The sequence below is a fragment of the Carcharhinus amblyrhynchos genome, chromosome 8, assembly GCF_965287045.1.
Source record: "Carcharhinus amblyrhynchos chromosome 8, sCarAmb.v2.hapA, whole genome shotgun sequence".
NCBI classification, from domain to species: Eukaryota; Metazoa; Chordata; class Chondrichthyes; order Carcharhiniformes; family Carcharhinidae; genus Carcharhinus; species Carcharhinus amblyrhynchos.
Genome location: NC_137331.1, coordinates 65,503,654 through 65,525,661, shown reverse-complemented (window position 1 = coordinate 65,525,661; position 22,008 = coordinate 65,503,654). Strand labels below are relative to the sequence as shown.

General features: G+C 40.5%; 1 protein-coding gene across 2 annotated transcripts in view; it reads left to right on the top strand.

Annotated features, from left to right (window-relative positions):
- The window catches only part of lyn (LYN proto-oncogene, Src family tyrosine kinase), a 91,322-nt gene extending 69,630 nt beyond the window's left edge, over positions 1–21,692 (top strand). For both annotated transcript variants that reach the window (XM_080194214.1, XM_080194213.1), the window contains exons 10-13: positions 124–200; positions 14,149–14,302; positions 19,281–19,412; positions 20,152–21,692. In XM_080194214.1, coding sequence (XP_080050340.1) covers positions 124–200; positions 14,149–14,302; positions 19,281–19,412; positions 20,152–20,354 — 566 coding nt within the window. In that variant the 3' untranslated portion in view covers positions 20,355–21,692. The remainder of the gene's footprint in view (positions 1–123; positions 201–14,148; positions 14,303–19,280; positions 19,413–20,151) is intronic.
- The last annotated feature ends 316 nt before the right edge of the window (positions 21,693–22,008 follow it).

Below are 22,008 nucleotides of genomic sequence, written 5' to 3'. Positions count from 1 at the left end.
TTACAAATATCATTAAACTTATTGCTGAAATTTAAAGAACTAACTGGACTTTTATCTATCATAGAATTATTGTTGCACTCAAGTCTTTATTTACCTAAAGTATTGTTTTATTTCTAAACGCAGGTAGTTTATTAGATTTCCTCAAGACAGATGAAGGGAGGAGACTTGTATTACCAAAAATGATTGATTTCTCAGCACAGGTAAGTTATGAGAAAATAAGTTTAGAAATGCTTTGGCCTGTGTTTGTATAGTGAGAAAAAAATCTGTTCTAACATTTCCGAACAATAAATTCAAATTGATTTCCTACATCACTACAGTGACTTTATTTCCAGTTCAAGTTCTTCATTTGTTGCAGTGTGTTTTGGGATGTCCTGAAGTCATGAAAGAAGCCAAAGAAATCTTTCTTCTTTCAATATCAAAGTGCTTACATTTGGGTCTATTATTCCTTGCTTCACAAAACTGTAGAGTCAATGTCAAAACATCCCCTCTATGGACAGATGAGAGTCAGAGGTAAAAGTGTGAAATGCGATCCAAATGTGTGTGCCATCATTTTACATTGTCAGGTTGTGTGAAGTACCTGTGTTGTGTTTTGTTGGTTGAAGGAGAGCTCTTCTTAATAATTATTCATTGAAATCTAGCACCCATGGTGCAAGGAAGCCTGATTTAAAAGTTAACAGTTACAGGGTGGGTTTCCCAGGCTGAGGAAGCCATAGAGCAAAATAGAAATGGGAGTTTCTTGTGCAGAAGATGAGCATTTTTAAGAGCACTCCTTGTGAGCTATTTAAAGCAGAAATGTTTTGCTGACCCCTCTATCAAATCTTCTATGGATCCCCACCTCCTACCCTGTGATCTGACAATTTTTTTTTCTCTTCTCACCCCTTCTTTAACATGCGATCTTTTGATTTCTCATTTCCCCCTCAATCTCTGCTTGAAGCCTCTTGGTCCACACACTTCACCAACCAACCAATCCAACAGTCCCCAGCTGCAACTTTCTGCAGTTGGTTTTCCTATTCATTAGCCTGTCAATGTGGCTGGCTCCTAGACAGGAAAAACACTTTTTTTAAAGAAGCATCTTGTGCTCCTGTTATTGAAGATAATGGTGTTTTTGAAACCTGCTCCTCTGGTCAGTTCCATTGTTCACCAACATTCATGCCTGCATGTTGTAGGACTGCTGAATTTAGGTCTGATTATTTACTGTGAAGTTTCTCTGTTATTCATTCAAGGGAAGTGTGCATTGCTGGCAAGGCCAGCATTTATTGCCCTTGAGAAGGTGGTTGGTAGTGAACTGCCTTGAACCATTGCAGTCCCTGTGGTGTAGATACACTCGGTGCTGTTAGGGAGGAAATTGAGATCTTTGACCCAGTAACAGTAAAGGAACAGCGATATATTTCCAAGTCAGGATGGTGAGGGGCTTGGAGGGGAAGATTCACATGGTGGTGTTCCCACACCTGACCTGTGCCTTGTAGATTATGGACAGACTTTGGGAGTCAGAAGGTGAGTGAATTTGCTGCAGGATTCCTAGGCTCTTACCTCTTCTGTAATCGCACTAGTTAAGTAGTTGGTAAAGTTAAGTTCCTAGTCAATAGTAACTCCAATGATATTGATAGTGGGGGATTCAGTGATGGTAATGCCATTGGATGTCAAGAGGCGGTGGTTAGATTCTCTTTTGGCGACATTTTTCGTGCCACACAAGTGCCAAGCAATGCTACTTGCCACTTATCAGCCCAAGCTTGAATGTTATCCAGGTCATGCTGCATTTGGATATAGACTGCTTTAGTATCAGAGGAGTCGCAAATGGTGCTGAACATGCAATTATCGATGAACATCCCCGCTTAATTCCTTATGGTGGAAGGAAGGTCATTGAAGCAGCTGATGCAGCAATCATGCCCTGTAACTGAGAGGACTGGGCTCCAACTGCAACCATTGTCCATCGTGCCAAGTGTAACTGCAACCGATTTGAGAGCTTTCCCCTTTTTGGCTAGAGTTCTTTGAAGCCACACTTGGTCAAATGCGGCCTTGATATCAAGGTTAGTCACTCCCTCCTCATCTCTTGAATTCATCTCTTTTGTCCATGTTTGAATCAAGGCTGCAATGAGATCAGGAGCTGAGTGGTCCTGATGGAACCCAAACTGAGTGTCAGTGAGGAGGTTGTTACTGAGCAAGTGCCACTTAACCCTTTGAACATTTCCATCACTGAAAATGAGGAGCAGACTGATGGGACACTAACTTGTGGAGTTAGTTGTCCTGCTTTTTGTGTATAGGAGCTACCCAGGCAATTTTGCACCTTGCCAGGTAGAAGGCAGCTTGGCTAGGGGCACGGTAATTTGTGGACTATAAGTCTTCAGTACTGTTGCTAGAATATCATCAGGTCCATAACCGCTGTAGCATTGTGTCTTCAGCTTGTTTTTCGATATGACGTGGAGTGAATTGAATTGGTGTCTATGATGTTTGGGACCTCCAAAAGAGGCAGAGATGGATCATCCACTTGGCACTTAGAGTCATAGTCATTGAGGTTTACAACATGGAAACAGGCCCTTTGGTTCAATTTGTCCATGCCTTTCTTTTTTAATGTCTAGCTAGTCCCAAATGTCCATGTTTTGCCCATATCCCTTGGTAGGCATCTTACCCATGTAACTGTCTAAATGCTTTTTAAGAGACAAAATTGTACCTGCTTCTACTACCACTTCTGGCAACTTGTTCCAGACATTCTCATCATCCTCTTTGGAAAAAATTGCCCCTTTGGACCTTTTTTTGTATCTCTCCCCTCTCACCTTAAACCTATGCCCTCTAGTTTTAGACTCCTACCTTTGGGAAAAGATATTGACTACGTAGCTGCTCTATGCCCCCCATTATTTTACAGACCTCCATGATCACCTGTAAACCACCTAGCTCCAGAGGAAAAATATCTGTCTATCCAGCCTCTCCTTACAACTCAAACCATCAAGTCCTGGTAGCATCCTATTAAATTTTTCTGCACTCTTTCTAGTTTAATAATATCGTTCCTAAAATAGGGTGACCAGAACTGCACACAGTATTCCAAGTGTGGCCTTACCAATGTCTTGTACAATATCAATAAGATGTCTCAACTCCTGCATGCAGTGTTCTGACCATTGAAACCTAGTATGCTGAATACCACCTTCACCTCTCTATCCACCTGTGACTCCACTTTCAAGGGGCAATGAACATGTACCCTTAGATCTCTGTTCTATAACTCTCCCCAGTGTCCTACCATTCACCTGAGTAAGTCCTGCCCTGGTTCAAACTACCAAAATGGATCACCTTGCATTTATCTAAATTAAACTCCATCTGCTATCTGTAAGCTCACTGGCCCAATTAATCCCATTGTAATCCAAGATAACTTTCTTCACTGTCCACTATGCCACCAATCTTGCTGTCATTCACAAACTTACTAGCGATGTCCCTTAAGTTCTTATCCAAATCATTAATATAAATGATAAATAACAATGGACACAACACCAATTCCACAATACCATTGGTCACAGACCTCCAGTTTGAAAAACAACCCTCTACAACCACTCTCTGGTTTGTCATGAAGCCAATTTTGTATCCACTTGGCACTTCTGGTTGAAGATTGTAGCAAATGCTTCTGCCTTATGTTTTGGTCTCCCTCATCATTGGAAATATTTTTGGAGCTTGCTCCTCCAGTGAGTTGTTTAAATGTTCACCGTCATTTATGACGGATGTGTTGGACAGCAGAGTTTAGATCTGATCCATTGATTATGGAATTGCTTAGCTCTGTCTATTACTTGTTGCCAATGCTGTTTGGCACACAAGTAAACCTGTGTTTTGGTTTCACCAACATGACATCTCATTTTTATGGGTGTCTGGACCTGCTCTTGGCATATTCTTCTTTTGAACTGGAGTTGATCCCCTGGCTTGGTGGTGGTAATAGTAGAGTGGGGGATGTGCCAGGATGAAGTTACAAATTATGGTTGAATGCAATTCTGCTGATGGCCAATCCACCTCCTGATTGCCTAGTCTTGAGTTGTTAGATCTGCTCAAACCCAGTCCCATTTTAGTATGGTGGTAGTGCCACATAACATGATGGATGATCTCCTCGGTGTGAAGATGTATCTTTTTGTCTATGCAAGAACTGTGCAGTGGTCACTGCTACTAAAACTGTCATGGATAGGTGCACCTGTAGCAGGCAGGATGTGGTCAAGTTGTCTTACCCTCCTTGTTGGTTCCCTATTAACCTGTCGTAGACCCTCTTATCTGCTATGTCCTTTAAGAATTGACTAATTAGGTCAGTAGTAGTGACACTAAGTGACTCTTCGTAATGTACAAGTTCCCCCACCCAGAGTACATTCTGTGCCCTTGCCATCCTCCATGCTTCTTCAAAGTAGTGTTCAACATGGAGGATTACAGATTTGTCAGCTGGGGTGGGTGGGGTTGGTGGAATGCATGTGATAATCAGTGGAAGGTTGTCTTGCTCACATTTGACCTGGTGCCATGAGACTTCATGAGGCCACATTTGGGTGTGCCCTGCCAGTGGGACAGGACATAACCAGAGATAGTAATGGTGTCTGCAACATTGTCTTTCAAATATGATTCCATGAATATGACTACATCAAGCTGTTGCTTGACTAGTCTGTGGGACAGCTCTCCCAATTTAGGCACAAGCCCCCAGATGTTAGTATGGAGGACTTTGCAGGATTGATGGGGTTTTCCATTGTTTCCAGGCCTAGGTCTCATGCCAGGTGGTCATCTGATTTTATTCCTTTTCCTTCCTCTGATCATGTTTCCTTTTATGCTTGAGATTAATCATTGTTCTTCAAACTTGATATAAAATAGATACAACATGGTATACAAAACTGAACACCATATGATGAACATGAATCCTACAGTAGTTATCATCTGTACCATGTTAAAAGGAGCTGAAGTTGCTGGACTGCATCTATCACTTCTCTAAGTTTACATTCACAAGGTGCTTGTGGTTGGGAAAGGCTACATGACTCACCATATTTCAGTTATCCAGAATAGTCCTACTCTTCCCCACTCCTTGCCCATTTTGCTACACTTAGTTATTTTAGTGTTTTTGCTGCTGCCATTCTGCTGAGCAGCCCACTTATTTGGGAGTTTTACATAGCCAGTATCATCCAGTCACTATTAGTCATAGTTCCCTTTCCCTATGAACAGAGAACTGCAGCGTTGTTTTATAAGAAGGTCAATCTTCCAAATTTTAATTAAATGGCCGTTTTTAATTCCATACAGTTCAAACATTCTTTTAAACGCATCTGATACTAGTTCATTGTTACGGCAGTTTGTATTAAAAATAAGATAATTCATACTTTTCAAAAAGAGTCAGACTCTAGGCTTTCACCACTGTATCCCAGTAACGCTTGCCATTTCTATACTTTCACAATCGGTAATAACACAAAAGGAAACATTCCTTATGTGCAGTAGTGAGTTCTAGCATAGGCTCACGTGGCTTTTACTGGGGCCTGATCAAGTTCTTATTGTTTTATTACAAGCATTTCCTTAACAATATAATCCACTTATCAAAAAATCCTGCTTGCCAAATGGACATTTTGTGCCTGAAGGAATGTTCCTTCAAGTCAGTATTTGTTTAAATTATTATACATGCAGACTTGCACAAATTTTGGTTTAGATATTGATTTTATTTCTGAGTCGGATATCCCAGTTCTCAAAATGATACTATGCAAAATAAATGCTAGCTGAGTTTTAAACCACCCTGTGTAGCTTCTGGACTTTTGAAAGTATTTTCCTATGAAATTGCACTTCCAATGAGTTTTTGCCGCCTTTTGTTCCATAATATTCTGATGTCAATTTGGTCAAACACTGGAAGCACCTTCACCAGAACGGAAGGGGAGTGACTGATACTATATCGTCAGAGTGCCGTCAATGATTCACAGCCTCTTACAAATTCTTTCAGTTGAATCTAGCATCTTTGTTTTGGCCTTAACATGATGCAGACTTTGAATTATGTGATGGTACTGTCCTCACCTCCTGGCAAGTTCCCAATTGCAAGTGATGAGCTTATCCAAAGCCAGCCAAAAAATAAAACTTTAGCTGGGCCTGGAAGATTTTCTAAACTATCAGGTAGGTAGGATTCTTTCCCTGCCACATTTATAGTGGCATCATTGGGAGTGGGGGAGGAGTTTGGGTGGGTAGTTTGTACATCTGTGGTTCACAGAGGCAGCTGCACATGTAAAAGTGTAGCTATCTCCAGTCAGATCCAATTTTTGTTAGCAGGATGTCCAGAGCAAGACTTGTGGACTTGATTGTTTGAGCCAACTTCAATCCTGTGTAACAATTTTCTATAAATGTATTTGCTTGCCTCTGTTAGGGAGAATGAAAGTTGCAATGAGTTCACACAGTATCCTTTCATTTTTGGGGCATGTTCCAATTCGATGGTGCAAAGGTTTCCTGGTTATAAGAATTCTACATAAAATAAGTTGGTATGCCTGAACTCATTGCTGGTGTTATGTGTGTAACTTGGAATTAATTTACAATCTCATTCATCCATAGTGGCCATGGACATAAAACAACTTAATAAAAATAAACAACTTTTGTCAAAGCATACTCTCAGTATTTTCTGCAGAGCTTCTCTGGATGTAATATAGTTTTAACAGGAAATTGGTGAAGACCTAGGAGATGGCCTTAAGTGGCCATGAAAGTTGTTTCTTCAATTTTTCTGTCATAATTCCTAGCAGGAGATTGGGAAACTCCTGTGAAAATTCTATCCAGCTGTGCCGAGGTTAGGCTTGAAGTGAAGAAAAGAAGGAAGGACTGGAGAACTATAAGATAATGCATTTACAGAAGACAAGCAAGGCAAAGAAACATGCAAAATATTATTGGAGGCAATGAGGTGTAGAGGGACAAATGGACTTAAAGTGATGTCTGCAGATGCCTGAAAATAGCAGGACAAGTAAATCAGGTAGCATAGGGCTACTTTCCTTTCTTGGTCAAGACCAAGAATATAAATGCAGGCGGTTTCCTAGAACTCCTGGAAAACATTTCAACCCCAGCTAGAGTGCTGCAAACAGATCTCAGCATCACATTATAGAAAGGATGTCATTACACGAGAGACTATGCAGAAGAGATTTACCAGGAATGGAAAGTTTTAATTTGAGAAGCTTGCATCAGCTGGGGTTGTTTTCACTGAAACAGAAGAGGCTGAAGAGAGATTTAGCTCTGGTGTATAGATCAAGAGACCTAGATAGAGTGAATAGGATGAACCCATTTCCGTTAGCAGGAAATTCAACCATCGTAAGCATAGATCTAAGATTGGTAGCAGGACTAGAGGGAGTGATGTGAGTTTGGTACTTGCTGCCTAAAAGAGTGGTAGAGGCAGAAAGCTTCACAGTTTAAAAAATACATACGTAACGTGCCTTAACATACAAGGCTATGGACCAAGAGCTGGAAGCTAGGAGGCTGGCTAACTCCTTTACAGTCACACAATGTCCAAAAATGTGTGGGTTGGGTGCATTGGCCATGCTAAATTGCCCTTTAGTGTTCTGGGATGGATAGGCTAGAGGGATTAGCAGGGTAAATGTCAGGTGGCAGATATTGAGCTTGGGTGGGATTATTATTGGTGCAGATTCGATGGGCCAAATAGCCTCCTTCCGCACTGTAGGGTTTCTATGATGTGCTGATAGTCACCTTCTGTGGTGTCAGTATTTCTGTGGTTAATATTTTTGTCTTACTGCTTCATTTGACTCATTTATCTCAGCATGATTTTGGATAAGAAAAATAATAAGCTCTATTCTTCAATAAATAATAAAAGCTCTATTCTTAACTAATATGTTTAACTTTGAGAACACAACATCACCAAAATAATCAAAGGACCATCGTTTTAGCTGCTAACAATCATGCTCTGGATTGTTCATGAAAGTGCAGCATTTTCATAAAATTCCAGAGGGTTGTTTCATTCAGAGCAGCAGAAACCTGGACAAACAGTTAATCTTGGGGTGTTGCTCTAAGAATAGCTGAAGAATCCCTATGGAACTTTAAGGCTTTTCTATTCAATTAGCTTGTTGGGTTGCTCATAAACTTATAAACTGACACTAACCTCCCAAAACCCATGGCCTATGCCACCCAGAACAAGAGCAGTAATCCACAGAAACACCATCAGATCCAAGTCCCATACTGTCTTGTTTTGAACAAATGCACTACTGTTTTTTATTGTTCTGGGGTCAAAATCTGGCAGTATTGCAGGAGTACCTTTACCAAATGAACTACAAGGATACTAACAATGGGCATAACATCCTCTCCCAGAGGAATTTTTTTAAATGTAGTTTCTGGAATTCTTTATTTTTAGAGAGGTTTGTGCTCATTTCTGCAAAACTAATTTTTGAGTTTCACTGTTCACACTGTAGTCATACTTCCCGCAAGTGCATCAAATAGGGGAACTGAGAAAATGAACATTTGCTGATCTAAATATTACTGGCCCACAATGTGCATGTTTTGGAAACATATGTGTTTTACCTATTTGTTGCTATCTGATTGAACACTGCTTGTATGTTACGTCAATGTGACTGGAGTTAACCTACACTTGTAGATGGAAAGCCTGGCATTGTACTCTTTTCCCCTCCTTCACCTTGCCCCATAAAATATTTGTGTCTACAAGCCTCCTTACTTCATAGGATCCATGGTTACTATTGTTAGCTTCAAGTTGAATTAAAAAAAAAACACTGGACCTTTTAATGAAAAATATACATGATTTGTTTCAAAAGAGACACCATCTATTCTCTCTGTGGACAGCCAGTAGCACCTCATAGCCTTTCCCCTTATTTTTGTGGCTACTCATCTTTCACTTCCTCATCCTACAGTATAAATATCTCACTTTCTATGCCTGTTAGCGTTGACAAAGGGTTATCTGGACTCAACATCAGCTCTTTTTTCTCTCCTTACAGATGCTGTCAGACTTGCTGAGATTTTCCAACATTTTCTCTTTTGGTTTCAGATTCCAGCATCTACAGTAATTTGCTTTTATAATTTCTTTCAATGTTTTGAATTTTGCACTTTTATAAATATCTTTCCCATGTTATTGGGTATGCTGTTTTAGATAAATTACTGGAAGAAACTCAATGATGCATAGGCACAGCTGCTTGCATTGGCTTGGTTCCACCCATGTGGGCTTATTGCATGACTAGATAGCATTCTGATTTTTGACAAAAAAACAGATGACAGAATTTTGTGGAGGCAACAGGGTCACGACTGCAGAGACAGTGAGATCCACCACCTCCCCATTACCTCTTTTTGAGAGAGCCTTCCCCTGGGATCATGGACCCTGGGGCCTTAAGTCTCGCCCACCAATTTGATGAGACCACTTTCTGGAGTTGAGTGGAAAGCCCAAGATATCTTAACCCCTATATAAATCTCCCAGATAGGGGGTGGGGGTGTTACATTTCCCATCCTTAACATGACTAACTCCTTGAGATAAAGGGTAAAATTGCTATAATCCCAGATGACCATAGGCTGCTCCCTCGTGTGTGTGTGTGTGTGTGTGTGTGTGTGTGTGAGAGAGAGAGAGAGCGAGCATTGACTAATGGTGATTGTCCAACACCAGGTTTAAGTCCAACCAGTTTATTTGATAGTAATCCTACAAGCTTTCGGAAATGGTGTTCCTTCGTCAGGTGTGTGGAGGGTTGTGATCGGAGACGGGCATATAAAGACACACAGTTTGCGGAATACTGATTTAGAATGCAAGTCTTCCTACAACAGGAATTGAACCCATGCTGTTGGTGTCGTTCTACATCATGAACTAGCAGTTCAGCCAATTGATCTAACTGACTTCCAATTACTAAGGCTGGGATTTTCTATGACCCCTGCCATCACCCGCCTCCCACAGCAAGTAGCCAATGGCCACCGCCAGTGGGAGTTTGCTCACCCCTACGCTGGGGATCCCACCATGGGGTCAATTTCAGCAGGACTAGAAGATCCTGCTGGCAGGAAGGGCCAATTTAGGTGTTTTTGATTTTAGTTCAGAAAAATTATTTTGTTTTAAACAGTGAACCTTCAGGCTTCATTCTTTTGACAAATACCTGGGTTTCCAGATTCTTAATAAATAGTAAACATGTTACTGGTCTCTCCTGAGATCATAACACAATTGTGATAATTTCCTGATCAGCTCCCCCCTTTTTTGCCTGAACTGAGTAGCTGGATGATGTTGTGATTATGGTTGAATCATAGAATCCCCACATTACAGAAGGAGGCCATTCATAATCCCACCCAACCCCTATTCCCGTAACCCTCAACACTGTTGATCCTCCTGACACTAGGGTCAATTTAGTATGGCCAGTCAACCTAAGCCGTGCATTTTTATGTTAAGGCACCAGTACCTGTGGACCTATACCCCACCTTAATTAAGTCTCTTCAGGAGTTGAATGGAGAAAGTCAGCTAAGTTAACAAATTTTTACTTCACCTATTTTTATATAAATGACAGAGAATGGCTGTTGTGACGGGTTTTGTTATTAGGTGACAGTGCAGGCTAAGGCATCAGTTGCAATGATTTTGACTAGTTTTCTATTTACTTTCATTTCATAACCAAATGGATAACTGTACCCCTGCTATCATGTCACATTCAGTTTGACTCCACATGACAAACTATGCTCTAATCTGCGCCCTTTAGATTTCTGGGAAATCTTGTTGGATGAATGAGTTATCATCCTGGTTCAGAAAGGGGATATTGCAATAATTGCACAGTCAAAATGAAATCCTGTTCAAAAGGTCAGTTGGCCAAAGTTCCTTTTTTTTTTCAAAAAAAAAGAAACTAAGCCTTGTATGCAGCATTCTAATGCTGCTCGGTAAATGTGGTTCGCAGTAACTTGCCCAGGGTGTGTCCACTGCGATAACGTAGCTGACGTAGATAAACTTGGAGCATGGAGTATTATGGTAAAATGCTCCACTATTCCCTTCCCAAGTATGTAGAGCAGTGCTTTGTAGACGTTCACCTGCTCCATGAAACTAACTTTAATGCCATTTGTAGCTTTCTTCCATGACACTCGCATATCAGCAAAACTTAATTTTTCTTTCAGGTTTGTATAAAATAATTACTGTCTTGGAGGTTCCCATTTTGGCTTTAACTGGTTCCGTATAATTTATTTGTATATTTAGATTTATGAAAGATGCTGGTTATAAACTCTGCTCACAATCTTCTTCCTGTGTACGTAAGGTCAAAACTACATTTAAAATTTGTTCACTTCACTTTCATGTGTACTGAGACTGAGAAGTTTCTGGTTCTTTATCCCAGTCCTTAAGTACTTACAGTAGGTTTGTGAATAAGCACAGTTTTTTGAAAAAGAAGCTGATCAGAATTTTAATCATCCCACACCCCTCGCAACAAAGGGAGCAATCTGGGGGGCAAATTTGAGACCCATGAGTGGCAAGTTAGTGAGGAAGTGTCACACCAATGATTCGTGTACTAGGGTGAAGATACTACCCTATTGTGGTTGTTTTTTTTTAATGCTGTCTCTGGGATTTGCATCCTCTTTTTGACATGTAATGAACTATGGCAGCAAGTAAATCAACTGTATTTGTATATCTTTCACATTCTTGGGACATCATAGAATCCCCACAATATAGAAGGAGACAATTTAGCCCATCAAGTCTGTACTGACCACGATCCAACCCAGGCCCTATTCCCGTAACCCTCATTTACTCTGCGAACTCCCCGACACTAGTGTCAATTTAGCGCGACCAATCAACCTAACCTGCACATCTTTGGACTGTGGGAGAAAACCATAGCACCTGAAGGAAACCCATGCAGACACCGGGAGTGCAACCTCCACAAGGCCAGAATTGAACCCGGGTCCCTGGCACTGAGACAGCAGTGCTAACCACTGCTGCCTCACATCCTAAAGTCTTTAAGAGTAAATATATTTTAAATGTAGTCAATGTGAAGATATATTCAAGTATGGCAGCCAATTTACATAAAACAACATTGCATAAAAAGCAATGAGATGTGACCAGTTTTGTGATTTTTGATATAGGGATTAAGGTTTTTTACCAGAAAAATTCAATAATAGTTCTATCCCTGTGTTGCGGTAGCTAATCTTTTCCCAAGACATTGAAGGGGAGGCTACATTTGACTTAACTATCTCCAATTATGGAGTCTGGAGTGGATCAGTTACAAGAAGGCAATACTTCTATTCTAAAACAAATTGGCTTTCATCCTTAAGCACCAGAGCGAACTGTATTTCTATGAAGGAGCTTTCATCTGATGTCAACTGCAATAATAATGAGCTGACATTATGGCTACAAAAAAAAATCTGTTTATATAGGGCAAAATTTATAGGTTCCCCACCAACAGATTTGAAGATAAAGGGGAATCTGTAAAACTCTACAGATGGCTTTCTCACTGTCTGACCTGTCCACAATTTTGTGGAACCTAGGATAGCTCACCCATCCTTGACCCATTTGAGGCCTATAAATAGCCAATATTAGTCCCAGTGGACATTTTCCAGCTGGGTTTATTTTTGAGGCTGGTGAGAGGAATCAGGGGAAGACTGGCATGTCACCCTGTGTGGCTCTTGGCTGAGAAGTAGGGTGCCTCCCTCAAGGTTCCCAATCCACATCAGACCCGCCTGCCCCTGGCAGGAGCCCCCTGCCTCCCACCTCCCTGGAACCTCTCCATCTGCATCCCCTCCTACTTCCAATCCTGGACTTCACTTCCTCTCCCTGCATTTGGATTGGCCAGCAGCCCTGAGGTGGGACCTCTGGCTGATGGAAGAGTGGAAGTCTTGTCTCTGGCCAACGAGTGTTCATTGGCTGAGGGGCTGTGATGGTCAACAAAGATTCATTCCCCTTTGGATACCAGAGTGGAAAATCTCTTTCCCCCAATAAATCTTGTTTATATATTTCTTCATAGGGCAGAGATTTAGTTTCATCCTTGTTTTAGTTCTGCCACTGATGTTTTTTAAGTGGAATAGGCAATGACTTATTTTCACAATTGGGTGGACACAGTTATTATTTATCATAAGACAACGTAGCTAAAAAGCACCTTGTGTGCAAAATCTGTTTGGTGCTGAAGCAGTTTGTGTTGGTTAAGGAATGACACAGATCTTGTGGGGTTTTTGTTGCATTTTGTTTGATTCCAGAACCAGTTTGCAACAAAGTTCCATGAGCCAGTATTTAAAGATGAAAGAAATAAGAAAATGCTGGGAATCCTCAGCAGCTCTGGCAGTATCTGTGGGAGAGGAACAAAGTTTATTTTTCATTGGCTGGATTTCCCCTGCTGGTTTCTGAACCTTGCTGAGTGAACTATAGGTCAGAAGCCCACACAATGGAGAAATAGTCACTCGTTCTGATTTACCCTGGATTAGCCAATTCGTGCTGAAGAGGCTGGGATCACCATCCAATTGAGAACACCTTTGTGTGGGCTTTAATCCTGGAGGGCTAATCGGAAGTCTTTCTCTTTGTGAAAAGTAGGAGAATGCAAAAACAAGTGAGAGGGATGCTTCAAAATGGAGGGGTCCTCACTCCATTATTATAGGAAAGGGAGAATTGATTCCCTGGGCCAGCTGGCATTTTTTATGCTGCACACAGGAATGGGGGGGTGGGACTGGTGGGTCGAGGCCTGCCAACCCCCAACCCCCACTGTCCCTCACTACGAGGCCTCACCAGGCAGCTAAGTTTTCATTGTAGTAGTGCTTAGTGACCCTGCATCATCCAGATAATTCTACAAAATTTCAACCCTGGGCATCCCTGCTTCCCCCAACGTGGGTGAGCTCTGAAATAGGGTCAAGCAATGCTACAGTGTGATAGAAGATACATACCAGTAGTAGGGGTTAGTGGCATTATGTTGCACAGACAGACCCAGCCTCCATTGTAAGTAGGTGCTGGATTTGCCAGTTGCATGGGGTAGTTGGTACTAGCAATTGGCAGGAATACTCAACTCTCCCCTAGAATGGTGCCACAAACTTCCATATGGTCAGCATTGGAGGACGGTAGCATATGCAAACTACCTGACTTTCAGTGCCTGAATTCCTCATTCATCCTTTAACATGATTTGCATGTCACTTCTTTCAATGAGATTTTCACTGAATTTTTTATTTAATTTCTAGAAATTGCATATGATCCAAAATGCAATTTATTGATATTTGATGTTGCAACCTGCAAGAGACAATCTAACTCCTAAAATATGTTTAATTCTATTGTAGATTGCAGAGGGAATGGCGTTTATTGAAAGAAAAAATTACATCCATCGAGATCTTAGAGCAGCTAATGTTTTAGTATCGGAAAGCTTGATGTGTAAAATTGCTGATTTTGGTCTTGCTCGAATAATTGAAGATAATGAGTACACAGCCAAAGAAGGTACATTTTAACCATCTGAAAATTGATGTGAATTTTACAAATGTTTATTTCCACAAAGTGACTATGAACCATATGATAAATAAGCTTAATTAAAGCAGAATGTTTATTTCCATGGTTATGAAACAAAAAACTGGAAGATAGCTGACCTTTTATTGGTCCTTCAGGAATTTGAGGGTGAATGTCCTCAACATCATCCTTGTCAACTGTTGCTTTGACAGAAATGGCATCAACAGTGTTTCTATTACTTTTCCTGGGTTTAATGAGGCTAAAGCCTCCTTTACATTTTCCTGGCTCAGTGAATGTTAAAGCAGTGAGGGGAATTATCTTTCAGCTTATGTGCAATCCCTGAGCTGTATAACTTTCCTGTAATCACTGTTTCCAGACTCTTTCCAGTTGATTATTTTAAATGTGGTCATTTTCAAGAAGTGCAAAATTAATTTTGTGCATCATTTATCACAAGATCTGGAAAATTAGTGATACCTTTTTAGTGCCTGATGTCCAAGAATGAAGGAACAAAGAACAACACAGCACGGGAAACAGGCTCTTTGGCCCAACGAGCCTGCACCGCCATTTTAACATTGTGCTTTTCCTCTTCCACCCTTGACCCATGTCTATGCTTATGGCACCCAGATTGAGGGGAGAATAATTTAGGGACAATTTGTTACACCAGTCAGCCTAAGAGCATGTCTTTGGGGTGTGGGAGGAAACCCACGCAACCACAGGGAGAATGCGCAAACTCCTACAGATACTGGCCCAAATCCATGTATCTGCACAGCAAACAGTGATAGTCACTGAGCTGTTATGGTGCCTATCTGCTGGTCCAGTTTAAGCGTACACAATCAACGTGAAGTACTAGGCTATTCTCAACATCCAAGAGCAGCCCACACACGACCCACCGTGTGTATGCCCCTCGTTAGACAACAAGGTGGACTGACGCACCTGTGGAGTAAAAGAGAAAAACATCACATGTAACAGTTGATTTCCAGGAATGTCCTGAGGCTCTCATCCTTATTTAAATCAGTCCCCTATATCCCTCCATCCCTATTTCACTCATGTGTCTGTAAGTCCACCGTGCCTGCCTCCACCACCTTACTTGGCAGTGTATTCCATACCCCCACGACCCTCTGTGGAAAAACCTCCCTCTAGCATCCAAATTATACCTCTTCCCCCTCACCCTAAGCCTGTGGCCCCTTGTGATATTTGTCTCCAATCTAGGGAAAAGCCTGCCACTGTTTACTCTATCTATACCCTTCATTATCTTATACACCTCTATTAGATCCCCCCTCAATCTCTGTCTTTCTAAGGAAAACAGCCCCAACTTACCCAATCTTTCCTCATTACCCAGTCCTTCCATACCAGGCAGCATCCTGGTAAACCTCCTCTGCACTCTCTCCAGGGTCTCCACATCCTTCCAGTAGTAAGGTGACCAGAACTGGACACAGTACTCCAAATGCAGTCTAACCAACATTCTGTACAACTGCAGCATTAGACTCCAGCTCTTGTACTCTATACCCCTTCCTATAAAGGCTAGCATACCATAAGCTTTCTTCGCAACCTCCTCCACCTGTGTTGCCACCTTCAAAGACTGGTGCACTTGCACTCCCAGGTCCCTCTGCATTTCTATACTCTTAATAGGTCTACCCTTTATCATATAACTCCCCTCTACATTACATTATTCCTTCCAAAATGTATCACCTCGCATTTATCAGGATTAGATTTTATCTGCCCACTGTACCAGCCTATCTATATCCTGCTGTGTTGCCTGACACTCCTCCTCAGTGTCTGCCAATCCTGCCATCTTTGTGTCATCTGCAAACTTGCTGATCACACCACGTACGCCCTCTTCCAAGTCATTTTTATATATATATTATGAATAGAAGAGGTCCCAGTACTGAGCCCTGCGGCACATCACTAGTGACAGACCTCCAGCTAGAAAAAGACCCTTCTGCTACTACTGTTTCCTGTTGCCGAGCCAGTTCTCAATCCATCTAGATACCTGTCCTTGTATCCCATGAGCCTTAACCTTTTCAACCAACCTACCATGAGGGACTTTGTCAAACGCCTTACTGAAATCCACATAGACAACATCAATGGCTCGTCCTTCATCGACCATTTTTGTCACCTCCTCAAAAAATTCTACCAGATTCGTAAGGCAAGACCTCCCCTTAACAAAGCTATGCTGCGTATCCCTAATCAGATCGCAACACTCTAAATGCGTATACATCCTATCCCTAAGAATTTTTTCCAACAACTTTCTTACCACTGACGTCAAACTCACTGGCCTATAATTATCAGGGTTATCCCTCCTACCCATTTTAAACAGTGGGAGCACATTCACTATCTTCCAGTCCTCTGGGACCTCGCTCGTGTCCAAAGAAGAGACAAATTTGCATCAGAGGCCCAGCAAATTCATCTCTCGCCTCCCTAAGCAGCCTGAGATAAATGCCATCAGGCCCTGGAAATGTATCAGTTTTTATGCTGCCTAACACTTCCTCCCTCGTAACGGATATTTCCTTCAACTGGTCTACAGCTCCTTCCAAGACAGTACAAGACACCAAGCCCCTTTCCTTTGTGAATACTGATGCAAAGTATTCATTCGGGATCTCCCCCATTCCCTCAGACACTAAGCACAGTTCCCCTCCTCCATCCCTAAGAGGACCGATTTTCCCTCTAACCACCCTTTTGTTCCTAACATAGGAGTAAAATGCCTTTGGATTTTCCTTAATCCTGTCCACCAAAGCCATTTCATGCCCCCTTTTTGCCCTTCTAACTCCCCTTTTGAGCTCCCTCCTACTCTCTCTATATTCCTCCAGTGCTCTCTCTGTTCCCAGTTGCTTAGACCTAACATATGCCTCTCTCTTCTTTCTGACCAAGTCCTCAATATCCCCTGTAATCCACGGCTCTCTAATCCTACCTTTCCCTTCCTTCCTCTTAACCAGCACATGTCTTTCCTGCAACTTTTTTTCAGTTTTCCCTTTGAAAGCCTCCCACTTGCCAGACGTGGACTTACCCACAAACAACCTCTCCCAATCGGTATCCATAAGCTCATGCTTAATTTGGCTGTAACTTGCCTTCCCCCAGTTTAGCACCCTCCCCCTTGGACAGCACTCATCTTTTTCCATTATTATCCTAAAGTTGACAGAATTGTGGTCACTATTAGCCACATGTTCACCTACTGCAACCTCAACCACCTGACCTGGCTCATTACTCAGAACTAAATCCAGTATAGCCCCCTCCCTAGTCGGGCTAGTTACATACTGCTCCAAGGACCCTTCCAGTGCACATTTTACAAATTCCTCCCCATCCAAACCCCCAGCTCTCGGCACCCTCCAATCCACCCCAGGAAGATTAAAATCTCCCACTACAACAACCCTATTCTTTCTGCACCTATCCAAAATGTCTTTACATATGCCTTCTTCCACTGCCTGTGGGCTGTTGGGTGGCCTATAGTACACCTCTAGCATAGTAATCACTCCCTTCCTATTCCTCAACTCCACCCACAGCGACTCAATCCCTAACTCCTCTATATTATCCTCCCTCTGCACTGCTGTGATGTGCTCCTTAACTAACAACACCACCCCACCACCTCTCTTCAACCCTCCTCTGTCACGCCTAAAACACTTATACCCAGGAATATTTAGCTGCCAGTGCTGCCCTTCCTTTAACCACATCTGTCACTGCCACCACATCTAAATTCCTCGCGAACATTAAGGCCTTAAGCTCATCCATTTTACCCGTTACACTCCATCAATCTTCATCAAATAAGCTTCATTTTGTCAGTTGGTAGTGAAACTGTTACACAGTAAAAGAAAAATCTTTGTGTCTCCAATGACTCCATTGGAGTGGTTTAATCCTGGAGTGGTTTAAGTGTTTTGTTTAAAAAAAACTGGTAGCAGTCTATATCAGCACATTGTAATGTGTGATAATCATTGTTTTATCAGATAAATTATTCAGAGCTGTAAATGGTGCCTGTGTGGATTTAAAAATTAACAAACTTCATTTTAAGTACTTCAACCCAAATTCACTCTTACATTTTGATAAATTAAATATGACATTTCTGCATCTCTGCTGCTAAATGTAGCATAACAAATGTGACACAAAAATCTCAGTTAATGAAAACCATGATGGACATAAACATATAAATGTGTCTAATATAGCACATGTGGTTGTAAAGTTGGAAATGTGCAAATTCCCTGGTTGTAATCACTTTATGATTGAGGCCTATATTCTAATAAGATTTTATCTTTTGTTCTTAATTAGCTGAAATACTTTAATTATAGCTGAGATGATGTTCCTGATGGGCTAATTAAAGCTGCTGTGCTACTAAAACATTGATTCACATTTTGGACAGCAATTTGAATACAATTTAGAACATTTTAGTTGCCTCTAGGTTTTGAAAGTGCTGGTGAAAGCATCATAACATATTGAAAAAATTAGTATCTGTCTTTTGGACAGTAGCACTGCTCAAATATTGAGTCTGAATACAACAGTTCATATATAGAATGATTTTCATGTTAATGAAATGGCACCTTCAAAGAGCGAAATTATCAATAGGGAAATTTATCCCCTTTTTCAAGAGATTCCCTCTGGTAGCAATAATGACCATAATCCAGAATGTCTTTGTTGTAAAGGATGACCATGAAGCCTAGGAAAAAATGTTTTAGCGTTATGGTGAGTTGTGACAGCATATCAGTACAAAATTTTATTTTTCAAAGCCGGATTGATTTCAATATTATCATCTGACTATCATACAGATACATTCTGTTTCTTGTTTCTGTCAATCTCTGCTTATTCTTTCCCTGGGCTCTATATGGGGCAGAAAGATGAGCAGTTATGTCATTATATTCAGAGCTTTTTAATATTTTGTATTCTCCTTGTAGAATGTCAGTCTTCAGTATTTTAACTATAGGAAGCAGTTGAGTTCCAAAAGGAAAACTAAATTTAAAAGATAATTAAAGAAGTGTATTCTACATTTCAGGGGCTAAGTTTCCAATTAAATGGACAGCACCTGAAGCTATAAGCTATGGATCTTTCACGATTAAGTCAGATGTTTGGTCCTTTGGGATACTCCTGTATGAAATAGTTACATATGGAAAAATTCCATATCCAGGTAAGAACACCCACACCATGTGGTATAATATTACTGCAAATATTCTACACTCTGGATGATTACCTCCAATAGTGATAATTGACTTGACTTTAAATATTTTTTATTTTAAATATTTTTCTTCAAAGGATCCTTCACCTTCCAATTTCTCTGCTCCTTTGAACCCTTGCTGCAAGATGACAGGACTCTGTTCTTGTCTATCACATGGCCACTTGGGCAATCTACCAATCTACTCAGCAATGGATGATATCACAGCAACTTATCCTACTTTTGTCCAAACAGTCACAAATGCAGTGTCCCAACAGGGATCTGTCAATAGCAATCAGATTCTGATTCACTTCTGCAAGTTATCCTGCTGCTGAGATTAATTGTAATATCCTAGATAACTGCACAGACTGGGGACCAAACCAGAGATGGATTAGCAGTACATAAGGTACCATCTGTGACAAAAAAAACTTTTATTTTTAATAAATTTCCCTCTGCTTTGTCCCAGTAATATGGCCCAATTTCATAGGAACTGTCCCACTGGATAAGACTAACATTTGAAATCGTTCACCACAATTGCTATTCCGTGGCCACTGAGTGAGATTGCTACACTGGATTCTAACATAGATGTGGTTTGTGTTTTTTGGTGGAGTGATGATCACTTTGGAATATGTCTGAGAATAGCAGTGATTTATTTCCATTACAAATATTTAAAAACTGAAATTATTGAAGAAAATTGAATTTTTTCTTTCTTTAGGGATGTCAAACACTGAGGTTGTAAATGCCATTGGGCGGGGTTACCGTATGCCACGTCCTGACGAATGCCCACTGGAGCTGTATGATGTCATGAAGGATTGTTGGAAGAGTAAAGCTGAAGATCGGCCAACCTTTGAATATCTTAAAGGGCTGCTTGAAGACTTTTACACAGCAACAGAAGGTCAATACCAACAACAGCCATAGAGGAATTTAACATTAAAAAAAACAAGATGGACAGTGTTAAATTGTGTGAAAGAGAATCTTCCATTTGATTGCCACCAGAATATAATTTCAATTAGAGAAACCACTAACTGAATCTTAATTAACTGGAACATTCAGTGACACCAAGTGACCAGCATCACTCCAATCACATTGGGAAATATTATGGAGGTTGTATATTGTGTCTTAAAGGATAGAATAAAGATGTTAGATAAAACAGTTGGTATTTTGATGGAAGTGGCAAGTCATTTTTAAAGCAAGGGGAGTATGAGTACATCTGTATGTGAGAGAGGGCAGATGGAAGTGTTTGCCCTAACTCACTACATAGCCTTCCTATGCCCATTTGGTACTTCATGATACTGTTCAGATGCCCTGTGGTGTGTCTTAAATGGTCTAACTTGACAAGTGATGCACAAAGTCAAACCTACTCGTTATTACCTGACATAAGAAGATTATTCACATTAGCAGCTGCCGCGTTCTTTATCCAGAGAATTGGAAATTTAAAAAACAAGATTAACAGTGATGCAATCATTAGCAGGTTCATTGTTTGTCGTATTCTTACCATTGCACCGGAATTTGGTATATTTATGTTTGGACTGCCCAAACAAGTCAAATGTAGTTTATTATTTCACCAAGTTTGTTGACATTATATTCCACATTTAAACAGCAAATCAGTGTCTTGGTCCTTGGCTAATGCACCCTGTGGATAATATGTACTGTAGACATTATTACCCTTCTGATTTTTTTCAATCCTTGTAACATTTCATTTTTCTTAAAGCCCCCCACTTCAGTACCACTGTATGACTGGACTGAAGAAACTGGTTTTCTCATTTTTATTCAATCTCAAAAAAAATTTGAAAGCTTTGAAGAAATGTTATGACATGATTTTTAAGTGTGTGAATGTGCAAAATATAAGTGTATATAATAGAGAACAATTCATAAATGTTTTTGCATAAACAATATTACACTGACTATTACAAAGAAATAAAGTCACATCTTTGTTTTAAGATATTTTATGTTCATTTCACCTAGCTGTTGAGATTGCTAATAGTACATCAAAATATATACATATTCTGAAAACTATGCAGTGCCATGGTTCCAGAAATGAATCCATTCACATCCCAAATGGAGTGTAAAACTGGAATAAAGCACAATGGGCACAGTCAATATTCCACAATATAGATATTACCAATAAATGTTTACACATTTTAATTGAGAATTTGCAGAAATGAATTAACTATATAACCAGAAAATGTTCCCTTGATTTGTAAATTGTATTTTATTCCATGTATTTTGTATAATAAAACTTGAACATCTATTTTACTGGAACTGTTAGTGTATCCTAATTTGTAACATGCAATAAGTTGCTTATGTCTGTTTTCCCTTTGTGGGAAACAATATGCAGTAAATTATGAAGTTATAAAATGAACATTAAATGTAGAATAAAAACATTGAGTATATACTCACACTTCCCTGGGAAACTACAATTTTCCAAAATCCTTTATCATCTATAAATGGCAACTCAAATTTGGGAAGTCTGTAGAACTAAAATGAGTGGTTAAAGTTTCTACTTTTCTAAAGAGGATAAACAAGGTGGCTCACCAGAATGAATCCTAATAAGTTGGCCCAGTGATGAACA